The sequence below is a fragment of the Saccharomyces mikatae genome (assembly GCF_947241705.1).
Source record: "Saccharomyces mikatae IFO 1815 strain IFO1815 genome assembly, chromosome: 6".
NCBI classification, from domain to species: domain Eukaryota; kingdom Fungi; phylum Ascomycota; class Saccharomycetes; order Saccharomycetales; family Saccharomycetaceae; genus Saccharomyces; species Saccharomyces mikatae.
The window spans coordinates 302528-323886 of record NC_079261.1 but is presented as its reverse complement, the minus strand read 5'-3'; the positions used below and the strand labels follow the sequence as shown (position 1 = coordinate 323886).

At 37.7% G+C, this 21359-nt stretch overlaps 8 protein-coding genes and 1 non-coding gene across 9 annotated transcripts; 1 reads left to right on the top strand and 8 right to left on the bottom strand.

Moving 5' to 3' along the window:
- Positions 1–366: 366 nt before the first annotated feature.
- ASK10 (Ask10p) lies at positions 367–3807 on the bottom strand (the record flags this gene model as incomplete). Its single annotated transcript, XM_056222190.1, has 1 exon — positions 367–3807. The coding sequence occupies one exon, from the start codon at positions 3805–3807 to the stop codon at positions 367–369; it is 3441 nt and encodes a 1146-aa protein (XP_056081906.1).
- Positions 3808–4925: 1118 nt separating this feature from the next.
- TPC1 (thiamine transporter TPC1) lies at positions 4926–5870 on the bottom strand (the record flags this gene model as incomplete). Its single annotated transcript, XM_056222189.1, has 1 exon — positions 4926–5870. The coding sequence occupies one exon, from the start codon at positions 5868–5870 to the stop codon at positions 4926–4928; it is 945 nt and encodes a 314-aa protein (XP_056081905.1).
- A 266-nt stretch (positions 5871–6136) lies between these two features.
- On the top strand, positions 6137–6808 carry RRP46 (exosome non-catalytic core subunit RRP46; the record flags this gene model as incomplete). Its single annotated transcript, XM_056222188.1, has 1 exon — positions 6137–6808. The coding sequence occupies one exon, from the start codon at positions 6137–6139 to the stop codon at positions 6806–6808; it is 672 nt and encodes a 223-aa protein (XP_056081904.1).
- A 174-nt stretch (positions 6809–6982) lies between these two features.
- On the bottom strand, positions 6983–10297 carry VAS1 (valine--tRNA ligase; the record flags this gene model as incomplete). Its single annotated transcript, XM_056222187.1, has 1 exon — positions 6983–10297. The coding sequence occupies one exon, from the start codon at positions 10295–10297 to the stop codon at positions 6983–6985; it is 3315 nt and encodes a 1104-aa protein (XP_056081903.1).
- Positions 10298–10559: 262 nt separating this feature from the next.
- Positions 10560–12080, bottom strand: DRN1 (Drn1p; the record flags this gene model as incomplete). The annotated part of the gene is made up of 1 exon (XM_056222185.1): positions 10560–12080. The coding sequence occupies one exon, from the start codon at positions 12078–12080 to the stop codon at positions 10560–10562; it is 1521 nt and encodes a 506-aa protein (XP_056081902.1).
- A 515-nt stretch (positions 12081–12595) lies between these two features.
- DBF2 (serine/threonine-protein kinase DBF2) lies at positions 12596–14317 on the bottom strand (the record flags this gene model as incomplete). The annotated part of the gene is made up of 1 exon (XM_056222184.1): positions 12596–14317. One exon carries the CDS (start codon positions 14315–14317, stop codon positions 12596–12598), a length of 1722 nt encoding a protein of 573 aa, XP_056081901.1.
- A 392-nt stretch (positions 14318–14709) lies between these two features.
- Positions 14710–16158, bottom strand: PRP31 (U4/U6-U5 snRNP complex subunit PRP31; the record flags this gene model as incomplete). The annotated part of the gene is made up of 1 exon (XM_056222183.1): positions 14710–16158. One exon carries the CDS (start codon positions 16156–16158, stop codon positions 14710–14712), a length of 1449 nt encoding a protein of 482 aa, XP_056081900.1.
- A 305-nt stretch (positions 16159–16463) lies between these two features.
- Positions 16464–20180, bottom strand: UTP22 (rRNA-processing protein UTP22; the record flags this gene model as incomplete). The annotated part of the gene is made up of 1 exon (XM_056222182.1): positions 16464–20180. The coding sequence occupies one exon, from the start codon at positions 20178–20180 to the stop codon at positions 16464–16466; it is 3717 nt and encodes a 1238-aa protein (XP_056081899.1).
- A 547-nt stretch (positions 20181–20727) lies between these two features.
- On the bottom strand, positions 20728–20799 carry Smki_6.trna8T. Its single transcript has one exon. It is a non-coding gene; the product is annotated as a tRNA-Thr (tRNA).
- Between the last annotated feature and the right edge of the window lie 560 nt (positions 20800–21359).

The following is a 21359-nucleotide window of genomic DNA, read 5'->3' as shown; positions in this document are numbered from 1 at the left end:
TTTCTCTTAAGAAACTTAAAAGTAAATGGGCAATCAAAAATCATCAGTCATATAAAAACGTGAAAGCAATAGCATTCTGAACTTAGAGAGCTTATATTATTAGTATATTTACTAAACACTCATTTTTCCCTTCTGGACAGATGTGACGCAATACATAATAATTTGAGATTGTTCATATGATATAAAACATCTTTACGTATCAAGAAACACAGTTGTTACTTCACGTACCCTTGACAGAGCCCGTAGTAGGGAATGAAAAAACATGAAATATCTATATCTATAAGAACTGCATTATGAAATATAAAAAGCAATGATTAAAGGATGAGTGAGCGCCATGCTTCCGGAAAGAAGAAAAAAGGACTAAAATTAAGAATAAATTGACTGGTTTAGTTTTATGGAATCATTATTTCCTGAATCATCATCATCTTCCTGAATGCCACCACTCATAAATTGGTTGGTCATTAAATTACCGCCGTGATTTGCACCTTTTTTTGAAAACATCAAACTGTTTAATGAACTGAACGATACATTTTTTTTGTGCTTTCGAATAGGGTGCACTCTAGAAGCTGTCGAGCTAGAGGTGGTCAAATTTTGAGCACTATTATTGCCTCGTTTATAGAAAGCAGGGTGTGCGTGCGTTTTTTCTGTAGTTAAACAAGGAACATTACCTGTACTGTTAGTTTTCTTTAAAGTTTGGTAGGGTGATTCGCGGTTGATCGTTGTCACAGGAGAGTTCATCGTAGGTGAAGAAGATGCTGTAGCTGACTGATCAGCTGGAACAGTTTTGACATTCTGGTTATTAACCATCACCTTAGGTACAACAGGAGCATTCCCCGTAGCCGGAACACCTGCAGATGTACTTCTCATCCCTGTAACATTAATACTTGAACTTGAAGTTCTTGATAAGGATTGCATTTGTTGTGGTTGTTGCTGTTGTCGTACTTGATCATCGTTATAACATGGGCTAGAGTCTTCAGAGTTTCTTTGCATGTAATTATTGTTATTTCCGTGTAGCGGAATGGCAAAATAACCACCCGAGCTGGATTCAGAGTTAGAACTGCCCGGAGAATTTACCGGTAGGGATGGTGATGTGTATGAAAAGCCCGGTAAAGAGCTTGTTTGCGAAATGTTCCTTTGATGACGCAAATTGGTTGTCGGGTTATTATTACCATTAACTGCCGACTGTTGGAGCATCATGCCATTGCTTGTTATTGAAACGGCTGGATTATATCCGTTATACATGCTCTGAGGTCTTGAGCCCGATGAATAAGAGGGCGTTGTATTACCTGACGTGGCCATGTAGTCAGAATATTGATGCGGAGATTGTGCAGGCCTCCTTTCTACTGTAATCAAATTACCATAATCATCTATAGCGGGTGTATTAACCTTGGACCTAAAACCATTTCCATCAAAATCCGCCAATGAATTGTTCTGAATATGAATATACTGAGGTTTCTCTGTTCTTCCCTTTAGATTGAGAGAGGTTGTAGTGCCATCTTGCAATGTGAATGAACTATCAGTTAAACAAGGTGTGTGGGAACCTATATTCATGCTATGCCTTGACATATGACCCGCTTTGAACCGGTGTGATTTCATGACACGATCTTCGATAAATTTTACTCTTTCTTTAGTATCATTGAAACTAGTTAGATTCTTCAAATCTTGCACCCACCGCTTAAAATGTTTCAATTCATCTTCAGTAGGTTCCGGGGAAACTATTTTAAAAGTCCAGGTCACATAATTGTTGGATTCTTTTTGAGCTGCTGCGTAGAATTGATCTAGTTCGCTTGGTTTTGCATTCTTATTTTTTGGTTTGCTTCCCTTCAAAAACTTATGAAATGGGGCCTTTGAGAATATTTTTGCAGTCTCATGGCTATACTTCGGCAAAGAAGCTTGTGAAGAGCCTGACAAATATGTACTAGAGCTTGATTTTCTAACATCTGCATTTTCGTTAAGAGTCGGTTTCCCTACAAGTACAAACTTGGTAGAGGATGCATCCTTTAGGGTACAATCATTTAACGGAATGCTCATGATTGGTGCCAAATAACTCTTTTTGCGAATAACACGCATGCCATTTAAACCATTTGCACCCGCAGTAGTGGCACTGCTGTTGTGCGAATCGGCAGCCAGGCGATGATGGTTGCCAACTTTATTGTTATTAGCGCTGGCATATGCGTCAGCTATGGAGGTGGAAGAAGAATAAGCTGAGGATTTCGTAGAAGTAGGAGTGGAAGATGATAGGTTATAAAAATCGCTACTCTGGAACTCATGGATATAGTTTGATGTTAGAACAAAATATCCTTGATGATAAGTGGGCAATAGTTCTGACTTTTTCAGAAAATACCCTGCCTTGATACATTTCGCCAGTGGAGACTTCATATGAGGATAAATAACGTCTGAAACTTTTCTTGGAGGTGGTATAGGGTCATTAGATTTCCAATTGAGTAAACAGGAAGGATGCTGAATGACGAAATTATCCCATTCAAAAGCAGGAGGCTTTGATATTATACCGTGTTGTAATTCCTGGCACATATTTTTGATCATTAAGCGAGCCTCGGAGTCAATTAGAGCAGAATAACGTAATAAGGCATGTTGGATTTTAGTGTATATAATTTTTTCCAATTGTAAACCCGACGTTTGTAAATTGATGAACGCTTCCTGCAAATAGGTTTCTTCTGCAACCTGCCGCTTGAGTTGCAAGTCTAGCTGAAGTTTCAAAAGATATGGGTCATGTTTAGGATCTAGTTTATGCGGTTTTTTATTTGTGGGAGAGACCCTATCATTTCCAATACCATGTGCATTCATGAATTTTACAGCCGCAATGTATTTTTTCAGTAATTGACTTGTTAGCTGAATATGAGCTCCGATGTTCGTTTTGAAGTCACCATGAAGGTCTTTAATCTCTGCAATCTTATACCTCAAATCCTTTCTTAGTTCTTCCAGTTTAGGTATAACGGTGGAGGTGATCTCTTTAGAGATTTTGAACTGTTGGTTAGCCAACGAAAGATGGTACTTCTTCAAGATAACCTGAATGTCCTGAATGGAGCCTGAACCAAATTTTACAAAACCGGATGCAGCTGACGTGTTGTCTGACTCCGCGGTTTGTACGGGCTTGTATTCATGAGGAGCCAAGCTCATCTTGCTTTCGTCTGTAGGAGGCTGCATGGCACTTTCCTGCTGTTCCTGTTGCATTTGCATTTGAAATTGTTCGTTATCAGTTAAACCAACTTTCTTCTGTGCTGCCGGTGCTTTCTTGGATCCTCTAGAACCCGTTGTGAATGGATCTGTGATCGTATTGGTGGTTTCATCAATATCAGTTAAGAACGGAAACTTCACAGACCCTTTCAAATTATAGTTGATCCGTGCAAACTGTTCTTGCGCATACGCAACTTCCCTTAAATATATCACCAAACCTTTCAGAATTTTCTTCCATTTATAAAACCTGTCCACGAGAATATCGGTGGGATACTCCTTAACAAACTGTCCATCGACAGCTTCGTCACCTGGCAGGGTCTTCTTCGTGTCCGACGTAGAAGTTGGTTGGGCTTTGGGTACGGGGACATTGATGAAATAAGGGGATCTCTCGTCTGTCTCAGGCAAAATAAACTCCTTTGTTTGATTATTGGCCACTGTGGAAGAAACGCTTTCGTTTAAAGTCATCGAATCTGGTAGGATATCCATCAAGTACTGCGAGCTCTTTGAGTGAATGGAGGAAGCATCATCGCCGCCGCTATTGCCACCACCAACTGGCCTATTACCCATCGGCGTGAGCGTTTGCAAAGGCCTGGAGCTAAAGTAATCAGACATCTGTTTGACCTCTGTTTTGTCCTGTTTTGTTATTGCAGCTTGCTTATGTTCAGTAGAAGAGGTGAAAAAAAAGTACGAACAAAAATTTCGGTGGCAACAATATACTTCACTTTTGTAACTACGGTGTTCTTCTTTATTCTTCGTAAGCCTTCGCCCTAGTACCCTGCGAAAAATGTTTTCAGTAACAGCGTTATTTTTAGATTTCAAGATAGGAGAAGAATGGTTACTTTCGATTGTGAAGGGGAAGAAGGGCAGCGCTGTTCAAAGGAAAAAGAAATGTAAGACGGTAAAAGCTGGATTTAGCTGGTACCTTTATGAGTAAGAAAATAGGCTATTCTGTGTAAAAACTTGAGAAAAAAAATAACGAAAAACAAGAAAGAGATGGCAGAAAGTTAAACGCTTACAAGAAAAGGATGGACCGTAAACACGCAATCCAACAAAATCAGCGATGATGGTGATGATGAATCATCTCCGGAGAGAAACTTAGAATCTGACGTTTTTTCCCGCTTATTTTTGCGAATTTTTTTTGATACGATCAGGCGAGGTTGACCATCTCCCACGTTTCTGATTTCTTGGCTATCAAGGAGGAGCCAAGAAACTAGAAAAAGCACTTGAAAAAAATCACTAAAAGAGTGTAAGCATGCAACGTTTACGGCAAATAGCTAGCACAAGGGTGCAGAGATGGCTACGGTCTTTGCTTTCTTTGTTGCTTACTGCTGCTTCACACCTGTGCTGATTGCTCCATATATGCTATGCTGTCTTGAAACAAGAAGCGGATGTGAAGGTTCCTGACGCTGGTTTCATCGGAAGATCTCATTCATTGTTTTTTCTTCCCCGCTGACCAGGCGGAAAAAAAGAAAATGAACAGAGTAAAACCGGTGCGGGGCAGCAGGTAACTAAGAAAAACCGGAAAAGCGTCGGCAATAGATCGCTTGCAACGAGATTCCTCTTTTTTTTCGCGGTTTGGTTATTAGAGGAAGACGGCGCGTGGTGAGTCAGGCCGTAATCGGAATTGGAGTAATTGGAGTTGGGCGGCTACTGCTTTTTGCCAGTAAAGGATATATGGTTTCGTATATGTATATGACTGAATGTCTATATGTGACAAGACAGAGAAAATCTTAAAACAGCCGCAGATAGTGGATGGCCGTTTCATAACCCCAGAAACTCACAAAAGTGGTTGGGACGGTTTTGGAAAGGGCCACCAGAATACCTCTGTAAAGCGAGCTTAGACCTTCTTGCTTCAAAATCTGTAGTCCAATTCTTGCGAAACCGTACCCCTTGTAAGTGCCGTATATGGACGAGTGCTTTGAGAACTTCTCCAAATGCTTCGAGTTCATGAATTGCATTCGTCTACGAATTGTCTCGAGGGGGAAAGTAGTGATTTTGGCAATGACTCCGCCAATGGTTCCCGCGCTGTGGTTTAAGGTGGTCAGTTCCCATTTTCTACCCGCGGCCGTGGTTTTATCTTTTTCGTCGCAATATATCCTGATAGTTTCGTATGTTCCGAATACTATAGATGCGGTCAGAGTAATGGTTGCCATCGATGAGATGGAGCCCTTAAAGAATCCGGGGAGGCCTTCTAGTTTCCAAATATCATGCACCTCTCTTATAATGCTCATTGAGTGCATCTGATTGTTAGCGACTAATCGGGTGCGTAACACATCGAACGGGTAGGAGAAAATGGAACTAGCCACGCCGGAAAGCGCCCCGACAACAAGACTATGTAACCGCGCCTCTAAACCGAATGGTGCTAAATACTTGTTGAAAAGGGAGTATGAACTAAACTGTGTTGATCCATAAGTGACATACAGCAAAGAACCTGGTATATTGCCCTTCCAAAAGGCACGGATACCTTCGTTCTTTATCATGCTTTTGCTTATCTGCATCACTTGGCTTCCCAAAGGTTTCAGTCCATTTGCAGGGGTCAATTGCAATCTGATCTTGATAGTATCCATAGGGGCCGTTACGCTCCGTGCTAGCAGCCCAGATACGGCGCCAGCCAGTAGGGTTTTCCATACAGCCACATTTTGCCCCTTTCTTAAAGAGTCCTCTTCTTTGATCATATCAACATCTATGTACTTCTGGCGGTTTGTGTTAAGTTGCAGGATATACCAACGTAAAGGTGAAGAAAAGTGCTTCTCATCAAAAAGGTTGGCGTATTTCTACCTTCCTTTTCTTTTCTTTTCTTTTTGGTTAAGCGCATCGGAATGTTGCAAAAAATAGTGGAAAATTTATCAGATGAACGAACCTGCTAAGCTGCATAAAATATCTCTTCATATATAGTAATAGTAGGTAGCTCAACAAAAGAATAGATTATTTTTAGTCGAGAATGAGCATTCAAGCAGAGATAGGCATGCTAGACCATGTAGATGGCTCATCTCAGTTCATATCACAAGACACCAAGATTATTTGTTCTGTAACGGGTCCTATTGAACCAAAGGCAAGACAAGAACTGCCTACACAATTAGCATTAGAAATTATTGTGCGTCCTGCGAAAGGCGTGGCCACCACTAGGGAGAAGGTACTCGAAGACAAATTACGCGCGGTGCTGACTCCACTCATCACCCGTTATTGTTATCCGAGACAGCTCTGTCAAATAACCTGTCAAATTTTAGAATCCGGCGAAGATGAATCGGAATTCTCGCTGAGAGAGCTAAGTTGTTGTATAAATGCGGCATTCCTGGGCTTAGTCGACGCAGGAATTGCCATGAATAGTATGTGTGCAAGTATCCCTATTGCAATCGTGAAGGACTCTAACGAAATCATTGTCAATCCCACTGCTGAACAATTGAGAATATCGCTCTCCGTCCACACTCTAGCGTTGGAGTTTGTCGATGGCGGCAAGGTCGTGAAAAATGTTCTATTGTTGGACAGCAATGGTGATTTTAGTGAAGACCAATTGTTTAATCTGCTGGAGCTGGGTGAGAAAAAGTGTCAAGAACTTGTTAGGAGATTAAGAGAAATAATACAAGACAATATATCCCCACGTTTGGTTGCCTAGTCATTATAGAGTATAACAAAATATAACATAACTATGTCATATGTATACCCCCATGATTATAGCTCGCATAAGTGAAGAATAATTAACATCCACTGTTTTAAAGTTCTTAACATTTTCGTTGTTACATATACATAGCATATATATTATTACATTATATTTTTATTCACCTTCAATCTACAATTTTAAGCGCTTCAAGTTTTCAATAGTAGCTTGCAAACCTTCGATTTCGGCAACAGTGTTATCCAACTTGGTTTTATTGGCTTCCTTGGCTTGCTTGTTAGCCTTGGTTTCATAATCCTTACTGTTCATGGTTTGTTCAATACCATTCTTGGATTTGCTAGCCCTTTCAAGCTTCTTTTGAACTTTCGCAATTTCAGCATCGATGTCAACGTGACCCTTAACTAAGAGATGTACATTAACCTCCGGGTTAACAGATTGCAACACGCAGCCCTCTGGAATTTCAGAAACATCACGAACAACTGTAACTTCATCAATGGCCTTGATTAAAGAGACAATGGAATCTTTTTGATCATTGGCAGTTTTGAAGTATTCATCGCGGTTAGATTCGACGAAAACTTTACCATTCTTCAGGATATTGTACTCAGATAATAGGGAACGAGCTTCTTTGGTAATGTTCAAGACCAGGTCGTAAGCATTGGCTGCCTTATCATCATCGTATTCAGATACGTAAACAGGATAAGTGGCTTTAACAATTGAGACGGCCTTCTCGGTAGAACGCTTTGGAAGTCTTTGCCACATTTCCTCAGAAATGAAAGGCATGAATGGATGAATCAATTTCAAAGCATTGTCTAATAGAATATACAAAGTATCCTTTGCTGATTTCTGTTCAACCGCAGACCCTTCTTGGATCAAGTATTTGGAGTTTTCAATATAAACATCACAAATCAAATACCAAAATTCATAAATACTGCTAGTAGAAGTCAAGAAGTCACGTTTGTCTAAGGCCTCGTTCACGATTTTAGAAGTTTCAGTCAATTTGTGCAAAATCCATTTTTCAACCAAAGACTCGTTACCTGATAAACCTTCGTTAGCAGGTGGTTGGTAATCATCACCTAATCTCATCAATGCAAACTTGGTGGCTTGGTAAATTTTGTTACAGAACTTTCTGTAACCTTCAACACGTAAGATATCCAAGTTAATATCACGGCCACCAGTGGTATAAGCACATAGTGCAAACCTCATAGCATCAGTACCACATTGAGGAATACCGTTAGGGTATGATTCCTTTTGACCTATCTTAGCTTTCTCAACTTCTCTCGGATCTAGGTTACCATGCAATAATTTATCATGTAAGTCATTCAACTTAATACCAGCAATAACGTCCAATGGGTCAATAACATTACCTAAGGATTTAGACATTTTACGCCCTTGGGCATCACGAACCAAAGAATGACAGAAAACTTCCTTGAATGGAACAGAACCAGTCAATTTCAAACCCAACAAAATCATTCTAGTAACCCAGAAGAAAAGAATATCCCAACCAGTTTCCAACATAGAGAAAGGGTAAAAGGTTTCCATGTCCTTTGTCTTTTCTGGCCAACCCAAGGTGGAGAATGGCCATAAGCCAGAAGAAAACCAGGTATCTAAGACATCTTCATCTTGTTCCAGAGTAAACTTGGCATCAGGGAATTTAGCAGCAGCCTTTTTTTCAGCTTCCTCCAAGTTCCTACCAGCAACCCAATAATCACCATCAATTCTATCGTGCTCCTCGCCTTCAATGTCAATAAAGTAAACTGGACAACGATGGCCCCACCATAATTGTCTGGAAATACACCAATCTTGGATGTTGCCTAACCAATGGAAATATTCGGCTTCAGAGGATTTTGGAGTTATTGTAATTTGACCATCCTTGACAACCTTAATAGCTTCCTTGGCCATTTCACCTTGAGAAACCCACCATTGAGGCTTCAATAAAGGTTCAATGATATCACCTGATCTAGAACATGTAGGGATAGTCATCTCGTTATCTTCTTGGCCAACATATAAGTTTTTTTCCTTTAATTGTTCAATAACCTTCTTTCTAGCGTCAAATCTTTTCATGCCTTGCCATTCTGGACCACATTCCTCATTTAATAAACCATCGTCAGTTAAAATATTAATGAATTCCAAATTGTGGCGCTTACCAGTATTGTAATCGTTTTGGTCATGAGCTGGAGTAATCTTAACGGCACCCGTACCGAATTCCATGTCCACGGCTTCCTTATCAGTAATGATTGGAATTTTTCTTGGTAAGAATGGATGTTGAATAAACTTACCATGCAAGTGTTTGTAACGATCATCATCAGGATGAACTGCAACTGCAGTATCACCGAATATAGTTTCAGGTCTAGTAGTGGCAATAATTAACTTCTCATCAGAGTCAACGACGGGATAAGCAAATGATGTTAAAACACCAAATTCAACCTTTTCATCATAACCTGGTACTGATAAAAGTGTTCTACTTTTAACGTCTTTATTTTCGACTTCCAAATTAGAGATGGCGGTGTTCAATTTAACAGACCAGTTCACTAATCTAGACGCACGATAAATAACACCTTCATCATGTAATCTAACAAAAGCTTCTTCGACAGATTTCGTCAATTCTGGACTCAAAGTGAAGGCTTCCCGACTCCAATCATAAGAAGCTCCCAACTTCTGAATTTGGTTCTTAATTCTGTTATGATAATCCTCTTTCCATTCCCAGACTTTTCCAACGAAAGCTTCTCTACCATAGTCATGTCTAGTCTTTTTTTCCTTAGCCCAAATTTGCTTCTCAACAACTGATTGAGTGGCAATACCAGCATGATCAAACCCTGGCAAAAATAGAACAGTTTTGCCCTTCATTCTGTTGTACCTGATCAAAGAATCTTGGATGGCAATTGTCAAAGCATGACCAATATGCAAAGCACCGGTGACATTTGGTGGGGGTGCTGGAATACAAAATACGCCTTCTGGTTTAACCTTACCATCAGCAGTAAATTCTGGTTCAAAAACACCAGTCTTGATCCACCAGTCGTACCAAGAACTTTCAACATTAGCAGGATTATAAGCTTTTAAAGCTGGATCATCCAATGATACCAAGATTTTTTTCTCCCCTGGAACAGTCTTGTCGACAAAATTTGGGATTGGCTCCACTTCCTTCTTTTTCTTAGGTTTCTTTTGAGAAGCACCGGTGGCAGCAGCAGCATTCTTTTTAGCTTGTTTGGCAGCAAACTTTAATAATTTTTCAGCTTTTTTTTTCTCTTTTTCGATTTCCTTGGGAGTCTTTGGAGAGCCATCTTCCTTCAATGGATTAATGATGACTTCACCAGTTTTTGGGTCAACTGGAGGCAAATTATCAAGATCACTCATTTTGAAGAACCTGACTTGGTTGTGATTTAACGATTTCTTCAAAAGATAGTTTTGACAAAGTGGTAATGATCGCCTATGATGACACTCTAAAAACCGAAAAGCAAACGGTGTAGACAGTACGTTTAGCCACTTATTCATACAATCTAAGTAATTCCATTAATCTTAAGAACACACAGCAACGAAGACAGTCAATGGTAGCACACACAGAGAACAGCAGTAGGCTGTATGGGTGACTCTTCTAAAAAAATTTTTCAGCGCGATTTCTCGAAGAACTTTACCCGGTCTCTCTTTTAACTATTTCCATTCAATAGTTGCTACATCTGCAAGAGGTTCAAAAATAGTTCAAGTTTATATTAGGTATACGTACACATGTTTAATCTTTAAAAGATACATCCGTTACTTAGCTTTCTGTGATCGAAATGTCATAGTCCTTGTAGGCTTTCTGAAATTTTTCTGTTTCTGTGCTTTCTTGTTGTTTGGTTTGTAAACAAGTAGTAGAATTCCATTTTACTCTACGTGGTAAGTTGAGCAAAAAAGCTAGGACACGTCGTCCAAATTGTAAGTCTATTGTCTCATCGGCATTGAATGTGGCCAAGTGTATTTTTGGATGTGATTCGGGTGTTTCATAAACGGTAAATTGTAAATAATTTACAGATTGTTTGTTGATTAAATCCACATATTCTTTGGAGGAGTGTGAATCGTAAGTTTGGAACTCCAATTTAGCATTTCTAGTGAATTTTTCGTTATTGAAATGAACCTGTCTATCTAAGGCGCTGAAGAATTTCAAGATAAGATATTTGGGAATGGGAATAACTTGTTTGTGAAAATGAATAGAACGTTCAGACTGTATCTCAAAAACAATTGTGCACATATCAAATTTTACATAGTTCATTTTCACAAGGCTGGATTCGTAGGCCAAGATACTCTGTGCTAGCTCTGCATTCTTGCTTGGATCCAATTTCGGAATATGTTCGATAGGAATGATAAGACAATGACCCGAAATATCCATATCACCCTTTGGTACACTCAAAGGTCCCTTGGCTGTAGTCAAATATACTAGTTTGCCGATTGAAATTATCATATGGTCTTCAAGGTTCGGATTTGAAAAGCAGAAATGACAACTGGATGGTAAAATTGTCCGAATTTTCTTGTTCTTATTCTTTTCTCCATTAATAGATAACTGTAGGCTTGCATCAATCAAATTATCTGTTCCTGTTTCTAACGGCCTTTTATTACTATCCGTAATCACACTTATATAGGGGTTAGCTATCAGATTAGGCGGTTCAGATTCGTCTTTCCCGTTGTCTTCTATTGACATGTTAAATGCATAGGCCCATTTCTTCCCAGACCCATATTTTGGGATGTTGAGAAACCTCGACAAACGGCCGCTTTCCCACTTGAAGGGCTCCAATTCATAAAAGCTCATTTCATCAGAGAAGGCAAAATGGTACCTAGCTTGCAGTTTTTTTGCTAGCTCATCGATAATTTCACTTCCAGAGAGCCTCGTACATTTCTCGGAAATGGGTAGGCCCCATTCCTTTGTGATGAGAACATCCACTTCACTATCAATTTTACTAAATTCATTCAGTACAATTTTTCTTTGCTCTTGGAGTATTTCACGTGGGTAAGTTAGATATGAAAGAGTAATACCATTTGTTAATTTGTATGTTCCAAAATTATACAGTAAAGTAACATTTTCACTTATTTTTTTTGATTTTGAACCACTATTCTTATCTGACGATATTAACAGCAATTGAGGTAAATCATCAGTATTAAGATTCACCATTTCATCAAACGACTGGATGGGTACCACTATTAGGTCAAATGGGCCCGATTTTTCATTAACTCTCTTGACTTTTCTGATGGCCTCATCGATATCATTTTCACTTATATGGGCTACTAAAATCTTTGCATTTGTCATCCTTTTTTATTTTTTTGGTCAACTAAAAGTAAAGGAGAATTTTATGGCATGAGCTCTCTTATATATTCTGTTGACACTTTTAAGAAGGCTATATTGAGTGTTGCGTATGCTTCACAATGTGCAGCTACCATAAACTGTGTTAATAAATTTAAAAATTAATGATTGTAACACCCATTCCTTTCCCATTTTCCAGATTTTGATGAGTAGCGTTTGTCACTATTGTAGAAGAGTTCAGTGCCATTCTTTTCAAACAACTTTACTAGATTAGTTTATAGTTGCCAGAGTCTGCGATTACTTTACTAGGTTAGTTCAGTATAGTTCTCTAATGGACAAATAGGTTGAAATACAACTCCAAATAATAGGTCTAAAATCTTAAAGCCCGTGTGATACACTATACATATGTACCGTTATACAATAAGAGTATATGAGTACTATTTATAGGCTTCGAGTAAAGTGTTATTGAAATAAAATGCTGCTATGGTAGATGCGAAAGATGAAAAGAATTCATTCTTGCCTTAATAGAAGGTTGAGAATGGGTCTGAGTGTTCTAATCCATTAAATAAGATTCCACTGGAACCTTGCTTACCATTTCTATGCCTAAAAGTAAACCCAACAAGCTTTGAGGATACTGCCGAGTCATCCACCATAGCAGTTAATTTGTCTTGTCTCTTGAAGACATCAGCATATTTGGCCATGTCAGCTTCACTAGTGAAATCATCAAAATAACCTGCGTCAGTTTCGCTATCTAGTTGAGGTGTAAAAGGCGGAATCATTGACCTCAAAGTACTGAAGTTTATATCTGCAAAGTACTGCATACGTTTAACGTGTTCAAAAGATCTCAATCGATTGATTGGATCAGCAATCAATCTGGTTATTAAATCCCAAGTTCTGTCAGAAAATGCTGCCCTCCCATCTGATTGTCTCGGCCTTCTTAAAGTTTGTTTCCAGCGTCTTAAGTTGTCGTACGTCTCGTTGGTCGATGATCCGCTAAACGGTGTATAACCAACCAGACTTTCGAACAGCATGCAACCTAACGACCAATAGTCCACGGTAAAGTCGTACTTCTTTCCTTCTAAAACTTCTAGTGCCATGTAATCCGGAGATCCAACCATTGAATTGGCATAGTTAACTTCCTTTTCCCTCAGTTGGTTATACATTTTCCTTCTGTCTTCTATAGATTTTTCTGTAAAAGCTGGAAATTCTAGATCCTTGATTTTTTCTAACCTTATTTTCATACTTTCGATTCTTTCATTAGAAATCGTTCCAGCAGCTAAACCAAAATCTGTTAATTTTATATGCCCCTTGGCGTCAATTAAAAAGTTCTCTGGTTTTAAATCCCTATGTGTATAACCTAGATCATGCAACGCGTTCACAGCACAAAACATTTCGCTAATATAAAATCTGGCATGACCGCTCTTCAAACACCTAGTATTTATTAATAATGTACGAAAATCACCCCCTGGTACAAACTCCATGGCGAGATATAAACTTTGTAAGTCTTGGAATGCATATAGGAGTTTTACTAACCATTCAGATCTTGTAGTGGTCAAAATGTCTCTTTCAGTTAAAACGTGTTTTGTCTCGTTGAGTTTGAACAATAATTTTTTATTCAAAATCTTTAAGGCACACACTTCTTTTGTATCTTTCTTTCTAGCTAAATAAACTTGCCCATAACCACCTTGACCGACTTGTGTGATCATTTCAAAATCCCTATTTTTTGGTTTCAATCTTCTTTTTCTAAGAACTTGATGCTCCCTTTGTAAGTATGAGGACCATTCCTCATTTAGCTTTGTCTGATCCGAATTTTGAAGTTGGTTTTGCTGTTGCAAATAATCCAGCACTTGTTTGGTACGCTGTCTTCTACTAATTACATAGTCAAACATATCACAATAATATTCTAGAAAGTACATTTTGCAAACACTAACAACTCTTTGCGTTTTATTTGAGGCGGCTCTTTCGTAGAATTTTGGAGGAAGTTTTTTTGGAGAGTTTGTGACATCCATATCAGGCTGAGATGTTTCATCGATCTCCATGTTAGAGTTATCTTCATATGAATAAATGGATGATTTCACTGGAGAAGGCGAATCATTAATACCAGTGGGCCTCATCCTCCTCTTCGTATAGTTTTGGTTAGAATTAAATAGTCCAGAGGTTCTAGGCGTTTCGTGTCCATCAAAACTCAAATTACTCATGTTTCCTGCCAAGAGGTCGACATTCTTTTCTGATTTTGATAGCATTTGAAGTTTATTGATTGGCAAAATATTCTCTGCAACGTTAACGGTTCTGCCTGAATTTTTCAAGGAGTTTAGTTTTTATCTAGCAATTATTTAATTGAATGAATTCCCTCCCTCTTTTATTTATTTTTCGATTAGACAACAACGGGAAAGGCTCCTACCTCGAAAGAACATTGAATGATTGGAATTTGGGAATGAAACATTACATTGTTTACCTTTTGAATAATTACATTTCCTGAAAAGGACATATATGAGATCTAACTTGAGGTGTTCGGATTTTTAGGTAACTGAAAAACAAACACACAGTCCATTAGTATATATATAATATATTGATTGTGCATCGTGATGTATTTGAAATGGCTCTTAAGATGGTGAGAAAGCCAGTCGATTTCTCCTTATGGTTTAGTACGCTGTTTCTTGTGCTCTTGTCCGACCCCTAGGAATATATTGGAAGGTTCTGCATCACCTAACGACATAAGGTATTCATCAGCTTGCTGGTTAGCTTCGGAAATTCTATGCTTCATTACCTTTGTTAACTTAGCTTGATTACCGGCAGATCTTCTAGAATCTGAAGCTGCTCCGACGGCTTTCTGTAAGGATGAATGAGACATACCTAGACCAATCTCCTCGCCATATGAATCAAGAATAGTTTGTTCTTGCTTACCAAATTCCATTCTATTTTGTAGTTGTCTAGCATGAGATAGCTTGAATTTTTCTTTATACTTTCTAAATTTCCTACCAGCTCTTTTCTTTTTAGGTTGATCCTCCGGAATAGGTAAAGCTTTCGTGTCAACGATGTTCGGAGCCTCTGACAGTTTTTTAGCTTTTTCCAATAGTTCAGCTTTCCATTTTTGAGCTAGAACTGTATTTTTATCATCATATCGCTGACCTGCATCAACCCTGGCAGCAAGTGTTACTTTAGCGCAAAGCATCCGTAACATTTGTTTATGAATAGCAACTGGAAAACTTTGAATAAGATCAGTAGTGAATAAATATCCTTCTTGTCGTACTCCACTCTCTAGGGTGTGTAATTCATGCGAAAGGTGTTTATTCTTCCCGATAGATGCAATATTGCAACTTGGAATCCGGCTAAATTCTAAAACACCTCCAGCATATGCTAATAGTTGAGCCGTTACTTCTGAGCCTACTAAAAAACACATATTAGGGGCAATTAGTGATATTTTTGAGGCTATATACTGTTCTAAATCTGCCTGTATTTGCCATAAATTCTCTAATATAGTATTTGTTTCTAAAATTTGCGTCCTGGTTTGGAAGTTCAGCGGTTCTTTGCTCTTGAAGGATGTCCTCATCGACATTGTTAAAACGAGAACCTGCTCTTTGGACAAATGTGCAATATTTTCTAATTGTGGAAATAGCTTATCAATTTCACTCTTTTGCCAATCTTCACCTTCCAGTAAGATTATTACTTTTGAGTATTGCAATGGTGACGGTATCAGTGTTGATAGTTCTGGAAAACGTTCCTTGTATAATAAAATTAAAAAATTGTGCAACAATTTAATGCTTTTTTTGATAAGAGGAATGATTTCGTTTAAAGATGGCAGTAACTTAATGAAATCGAGTTTCTCTTCTTGTATAATTCTCTTCATATCGGCAATTTTTGGTAAAATATACGATATCTCTGAGAGAGACAACCCGTCAGTACTTTGGTATGTCAATTTCTTAAATAAGTTTATGATTTTAGGTAAAATTTCGAATGGATTATATTGTTCCGGTTGATCACTGACTATAGTAACCTTTTGGGCTCGTATATTCTGTTTTTCCTCATTGATCTCATCGGCAAGGTCACAATCGAGGTCATCAAAATAGTCCTCTTCAGAGCTCATAATGTATATCTTCTATTCTTTGTACCAAAAAGGTTGTGAACTGGTGTCGTCGGCGTGCTTGAACTGTTAATATTTGGCATCTTTCATGAACATTGTCAAGGAAGTATTATTTCCAGATTTTTTTGTAAGTATCAAAAAGCTAACTAATGCTATATCACCGAGAAGAACAGTACCAAGAAAAAAACAAAAAAAAGCAAAAGGAAAAACAACAAAAAGTGTTTCCCCTCTAAAATGCTGGTTCAAGATTGTTTTGTTTCTTTAGTAATGTACAAATAATTTTAAATACTATAAATTTATTGTTAATCTTAATCTATTTCAAACTTTGTCACCATATCGTTCCCGAATGCGGCAATCTCGTGGAATATGGCTTCTTTATTTAAAACAACATTATCTTCATCTACAGGTTTAATGTTGCAATCTAAGTTCACTTTAAATTTGTGGGTTTCTTTGAACAGCGGTCTTATCAACCCCGTGATAACGTTTCTATCACCTTTTTCCCCACCATTTACACCTATATACTTACGACTCGATAAAATCAAACTGTTTTTATACTTCAAATTCAAATACTTCACCAATTGATATGTTGGATCCATTTTTTCACTTAATTCATTCAAATCCTCCGGAAATGCAGATGGAGCTTGATCATTAGTGATATTTTTGAACTCTGAAGCCGAAAGAATACCACAAGAGGGTTTTAAACCTACCGGTGTCCTCAAGTCAATGACAAAATCGTAGTCTTTTAATCCAGGTGTGAATAATAAATTGATGGTTTGCTGATTTAACCCGTGTGTCTGTAATAGATTCACGGCTACTTTAGCTAGTGCTGTTAGCCTTGTGGCAATGGCAAGTGGGATACCAGATGAATATAAAATACCACTTGGATCGTTTTTAGAGGCAACAAAGAACTGTAGATGAGTACCGTTTGGATCGCTGTTTCTCAAATTAGTGAAGTTCATTTGAATGCCCTTATACTGTGATAAGGTTAGCCTTTCGGAAAGTTTCTTTATCGTGTTGGAATCCAAATCTGAGCCAGCACCAATACTAGTCTCAAGCATATCCTTTATATCATCTTCTGGTTTAACTAGGTCTAAAATCAATGGATCATCTTTCCAGTTCCACTGACTTATGAACTTTAGCACTTTTAAGAAACCATTTTCAACAGAACCAGGAATGAAATACGGTGCTGGATCAACAAAAGGTTTGATGGCAAGTAACTCGGCCAGCTCATCAGATATATGACCCAGCAACAGATGAGTGTCTAACCATCTTTTGAATAATCTTACTACAGGAGAGTAGAATTGATACGAGTGGGATATATTCTCCAAATTACGTGTATGTCTTACGGAAGCCAGGTATTTTGCTGTAAACTTTAGGAAAGTCTTCTCTAATTCTGGCTTTAGCTCATTCCTAGCATTCGCTATAGCTCTCAAATAAAGGATTTCATCTCTTTCAGTTAAAACCCTGAATTTGAATCCATAGCCTTCTGGTGTCAAGATGTTCAAAGTTACAATTTCTAAATTATACGGAATGGATTCATCTCTGCTGAAAAACGACTTATACGTTGGGCAATTGCTGCTTAAGTTTTCTTGAATCTTTAGTAGGAAAGCTGTCTTAGCCTTTTCCAAAGAAGTGATTTCATCGGGCCATTTAGGTGAGGTTTCAAATTCCAAAATGACGTCTTGAAGGAAATCAGGATCTGAGTATGCGAATGGAACTGGTTGGCATAAGGAAGTGTATCTAAATGCGGAGCCAACTGGTAAGATTGATTTTACAGAGAGCGGTAATTTCATTTGGAAAACTATTTTGTAAAGATCGTCAAAGGATTTCTTCAAGTTGAAAAAGCTGCTTAAGTTCAAAACAGATGTTTTGGCACTGGAAGGTAAGTTTGGTAGCGGTAAGAAATTATGAAGCTGTTTGGTGGTTTTGTTCGATACTTGTGCCTTTTTTGAAATATGCTTCTGCAATGCAAATTCAATAATTGAGGAAACAATGGGTTCTGATGAAGATGTGGACCAAACGCAACAATGAGTAATAGAACCATCCTTGAATCTTCTTAAAGAGGATTTGATTCCCCAGAAATTCTTAAAGACAGCGGCTTCAGTAGACAAAGTTTCGGAGTGAGCAGGGCCTTTAGTGACCAATTTCTCACATTCAGCAGGATTAACTAATAACTTCAATCTTACGAAATCAAAGTTAAAATGGTTTCCTCCTGTGTTTGAATACACTTTCCTTTTGGTGATGGGAAAATTAGATTTTTGGCCAACCATCTCGATTTGGATAAATCTGATTCTGTCCCCCAATGCGTATTTTGCAATGTTTGTTATCTTGTGTGCAAGAAAGTTCTCCAAAGTAATAAACTTGACTCTTTCCATTGCACCAAATGTCGCAGCCAAAGAAGTTTCCAAATTATTGTACTTTCCTAGAGGTAACTGTACATCATAACACAAATCATATTTCAAGTTATCAAAACGGCTGGTATTGGTTAGGAAGATATTTGAGAATTGGTCTTGAACAACATTGTTTAACATTCTTAATGTTTCGCCAGCGTATTCTTTCAAAACTTGATAAGAGGAAACAGTCATTTTAGTAAGAATATTAACCTTGGTAGATTTATCAAATAAGGTTGGAGTTTGAAAACCTTCCTTAATATACTTAGAAGCTGGTGTACTAGAAGAATTCTCTGGGTTAGAATGAAATTGTAAATGACCGTCGTGACATAAGTCCATTGTAGCCAAGTATTTTATTACACCCTTAAACAATTGGTAAGATGAAAATCCGTGAAGAAGAATTTTGTTGCTATTGACACCACCACCATTCAATAATGTTGCCATTAGGATAGTAAACTCGAAAGTTCCGAATCCTCCTAATGAACCAGAATGAGACATATTAGATGAAAACCCACGTTGCTGTAACCATAATCTACCTAATATAGTAGCTTCGATGAAAGATTCTGTATGTTTCTTCGTCTTGTATAAATATTTCAGATAGTTTTCATGAGTTGTTGAAGATAATACTGAAAAATTGTAAAGAGGAGTAGCTGGTAAAGATAATTCTTTGCTTTCTTGTGCTATTCTAATACAGTTTCTATTAGGTAACAGTTTTTTCGGCTCAAAAGCTTTGTACGGGAAACCAATAACCAAATTGATAGAAAATCTTGTCTTGTAAAAATTATACTCAGATGGAGAATCGTTTGTTGGTTTGGAACAAAAGATTCTTAAAATTGGCAAAAGTGGGTCATTGTCAAAATAACAATACTCGAGCTGCAAAAATGAATCTAAGTTATCCTTCTTCAACGATATTGACAGATGATGAGTTAAGTATGCTAAATAAACGCTTCTCTTGTGTAAACATCTGAAATTCAAAAAATCTTTCTTTTCAAACAACTCTTTTGGCATAGTTAGCAAAGTATCAATTGAAGAACCGTTGGGTTGATAAATTCCGGCTTTAAGAGCAAAGGAGCCAATTAAGGAGACGTCAGGTTTCATGTAATTGAATTTATAATTAGTACTTTGAGGTATAGGTTTGGGGTCAACAAACGGAACGGAAACCATCTTGTTTTTGAAGAAGCAGTCTACTTCGGCCAATGTCTTTTCCTCCCAATCAGGAATCTCTTGAAGAATATCATATAACTTGTGTAAAAATTTCTCCACTTTCAGGACATGCTTTTCCTTTAATTTCACTTGCTCCAGTAACTCATCAATTTGTAACTTGAAAATATTAGATTTAAATAACTCAGCGGTCTCCCTAGCTATGTGAATATCATGGGACTCAGTTGCAGTTGCCCTTCCAGCGTGATGTAAGGTAGTACTTTTTGTAGCTATTTCGTTGTTTTTTGGTGAAGCATCACCTTCGTCATCATTTTCTTGCTCACGCAGTACGTGCTCGTTGATGGTTTGATTACTGTGTTCCTTTTCTTTAAGTCCATTGTTGCTATTGCTGTCCTGGATAGCATGTTTCTTGTGCGCTTTAGCAATATCCTGGTCAGAAGTCTCAGATGCCTTTCTTTTAACACTTGTAGCCATGATATAGGAAGAATGACCTTTTTACTAGTTCTAGTAGAGACTATGGTATATTATTCCAAAGTAACTATACTTGGATTTTGAATAATTCACACGAACGTTGAAATTAACAAAGGAAACTTTGAAAATTTCTTGGAATTTGTTCTTGAAGCGAAAGCAACTATTTGGCTTTCAGGAAAAGTAAAATGAAAACGACTTATTTCAGATATAAGGACTCACAGACTAAATTCTATTAAAAAGGAATCGAGTGATACAAGAATGAAACCCCTTTCTCTTTGTATAAGGTTGTTGACTTAAGATGCTAACTAATTGTATATTCTAAAATGACCATTTAGTTAATTTTTCCAAACAACAATTGAAATTTTTCAACGGCACTGTGTGAGCCGTAGGCCGACATTACCAAAGAGTCGCTGCCACGGGACCTGCCTAAATCCTCTCCCTGCGCTGGGCTCACCTTCACGGATGGCGCGAAAATCCAATATTGATACTCCACTGGATGAAGAGAAATTTCTTCCCAGCAAAGCTGGCAAAAAAAAATCAAAATAAAATTTGCCACCTGTCAGAATTGAACTAACGACCTTTGCATTACAAGTGCAACGCTCTACCACTAAGCTAAGGAGGCAAATAATTAATACTGATTAGATAATTGAGTGTTTTCTATAGATACGGTTAAATAATAGGATCTTAAGATTTAGTTATGATTAGCAACCATTTTTGTTGGAATAAGTGATTACTACTATACACTTATTCGTATATGTTGGAATTGTTGGAATGAAAATCAACTATCGTCTATCAACTAGTAGTCATACTACTAGTACATTATCATATACGGTGTTATAAGATGACATAAGTTATGAGAAGCGGTCATCGAAATAAGTGGAAGCTGAAATGCAAGGATTGATAATGTAATAGGATAATGACTGACAAATATAAAATGACAATAAAAGCATATACAGAATTATGTAGAATTACGAGTTCCATTTATTGGATTCCTATATCCCCGAGGAGAACTTCTAGTATATCTACATACCTAATATTATTGCCTTTATCAACAATGGAATCCCAACAATCATCTCAAAATTCGCCAATATCTCAGGAATGAAAATCAACTATCGTCTGGCAACTAGTAGTCATGCTACTAGTACATTATCATATACGGTGTTAGAAGATGACATAAGTTAT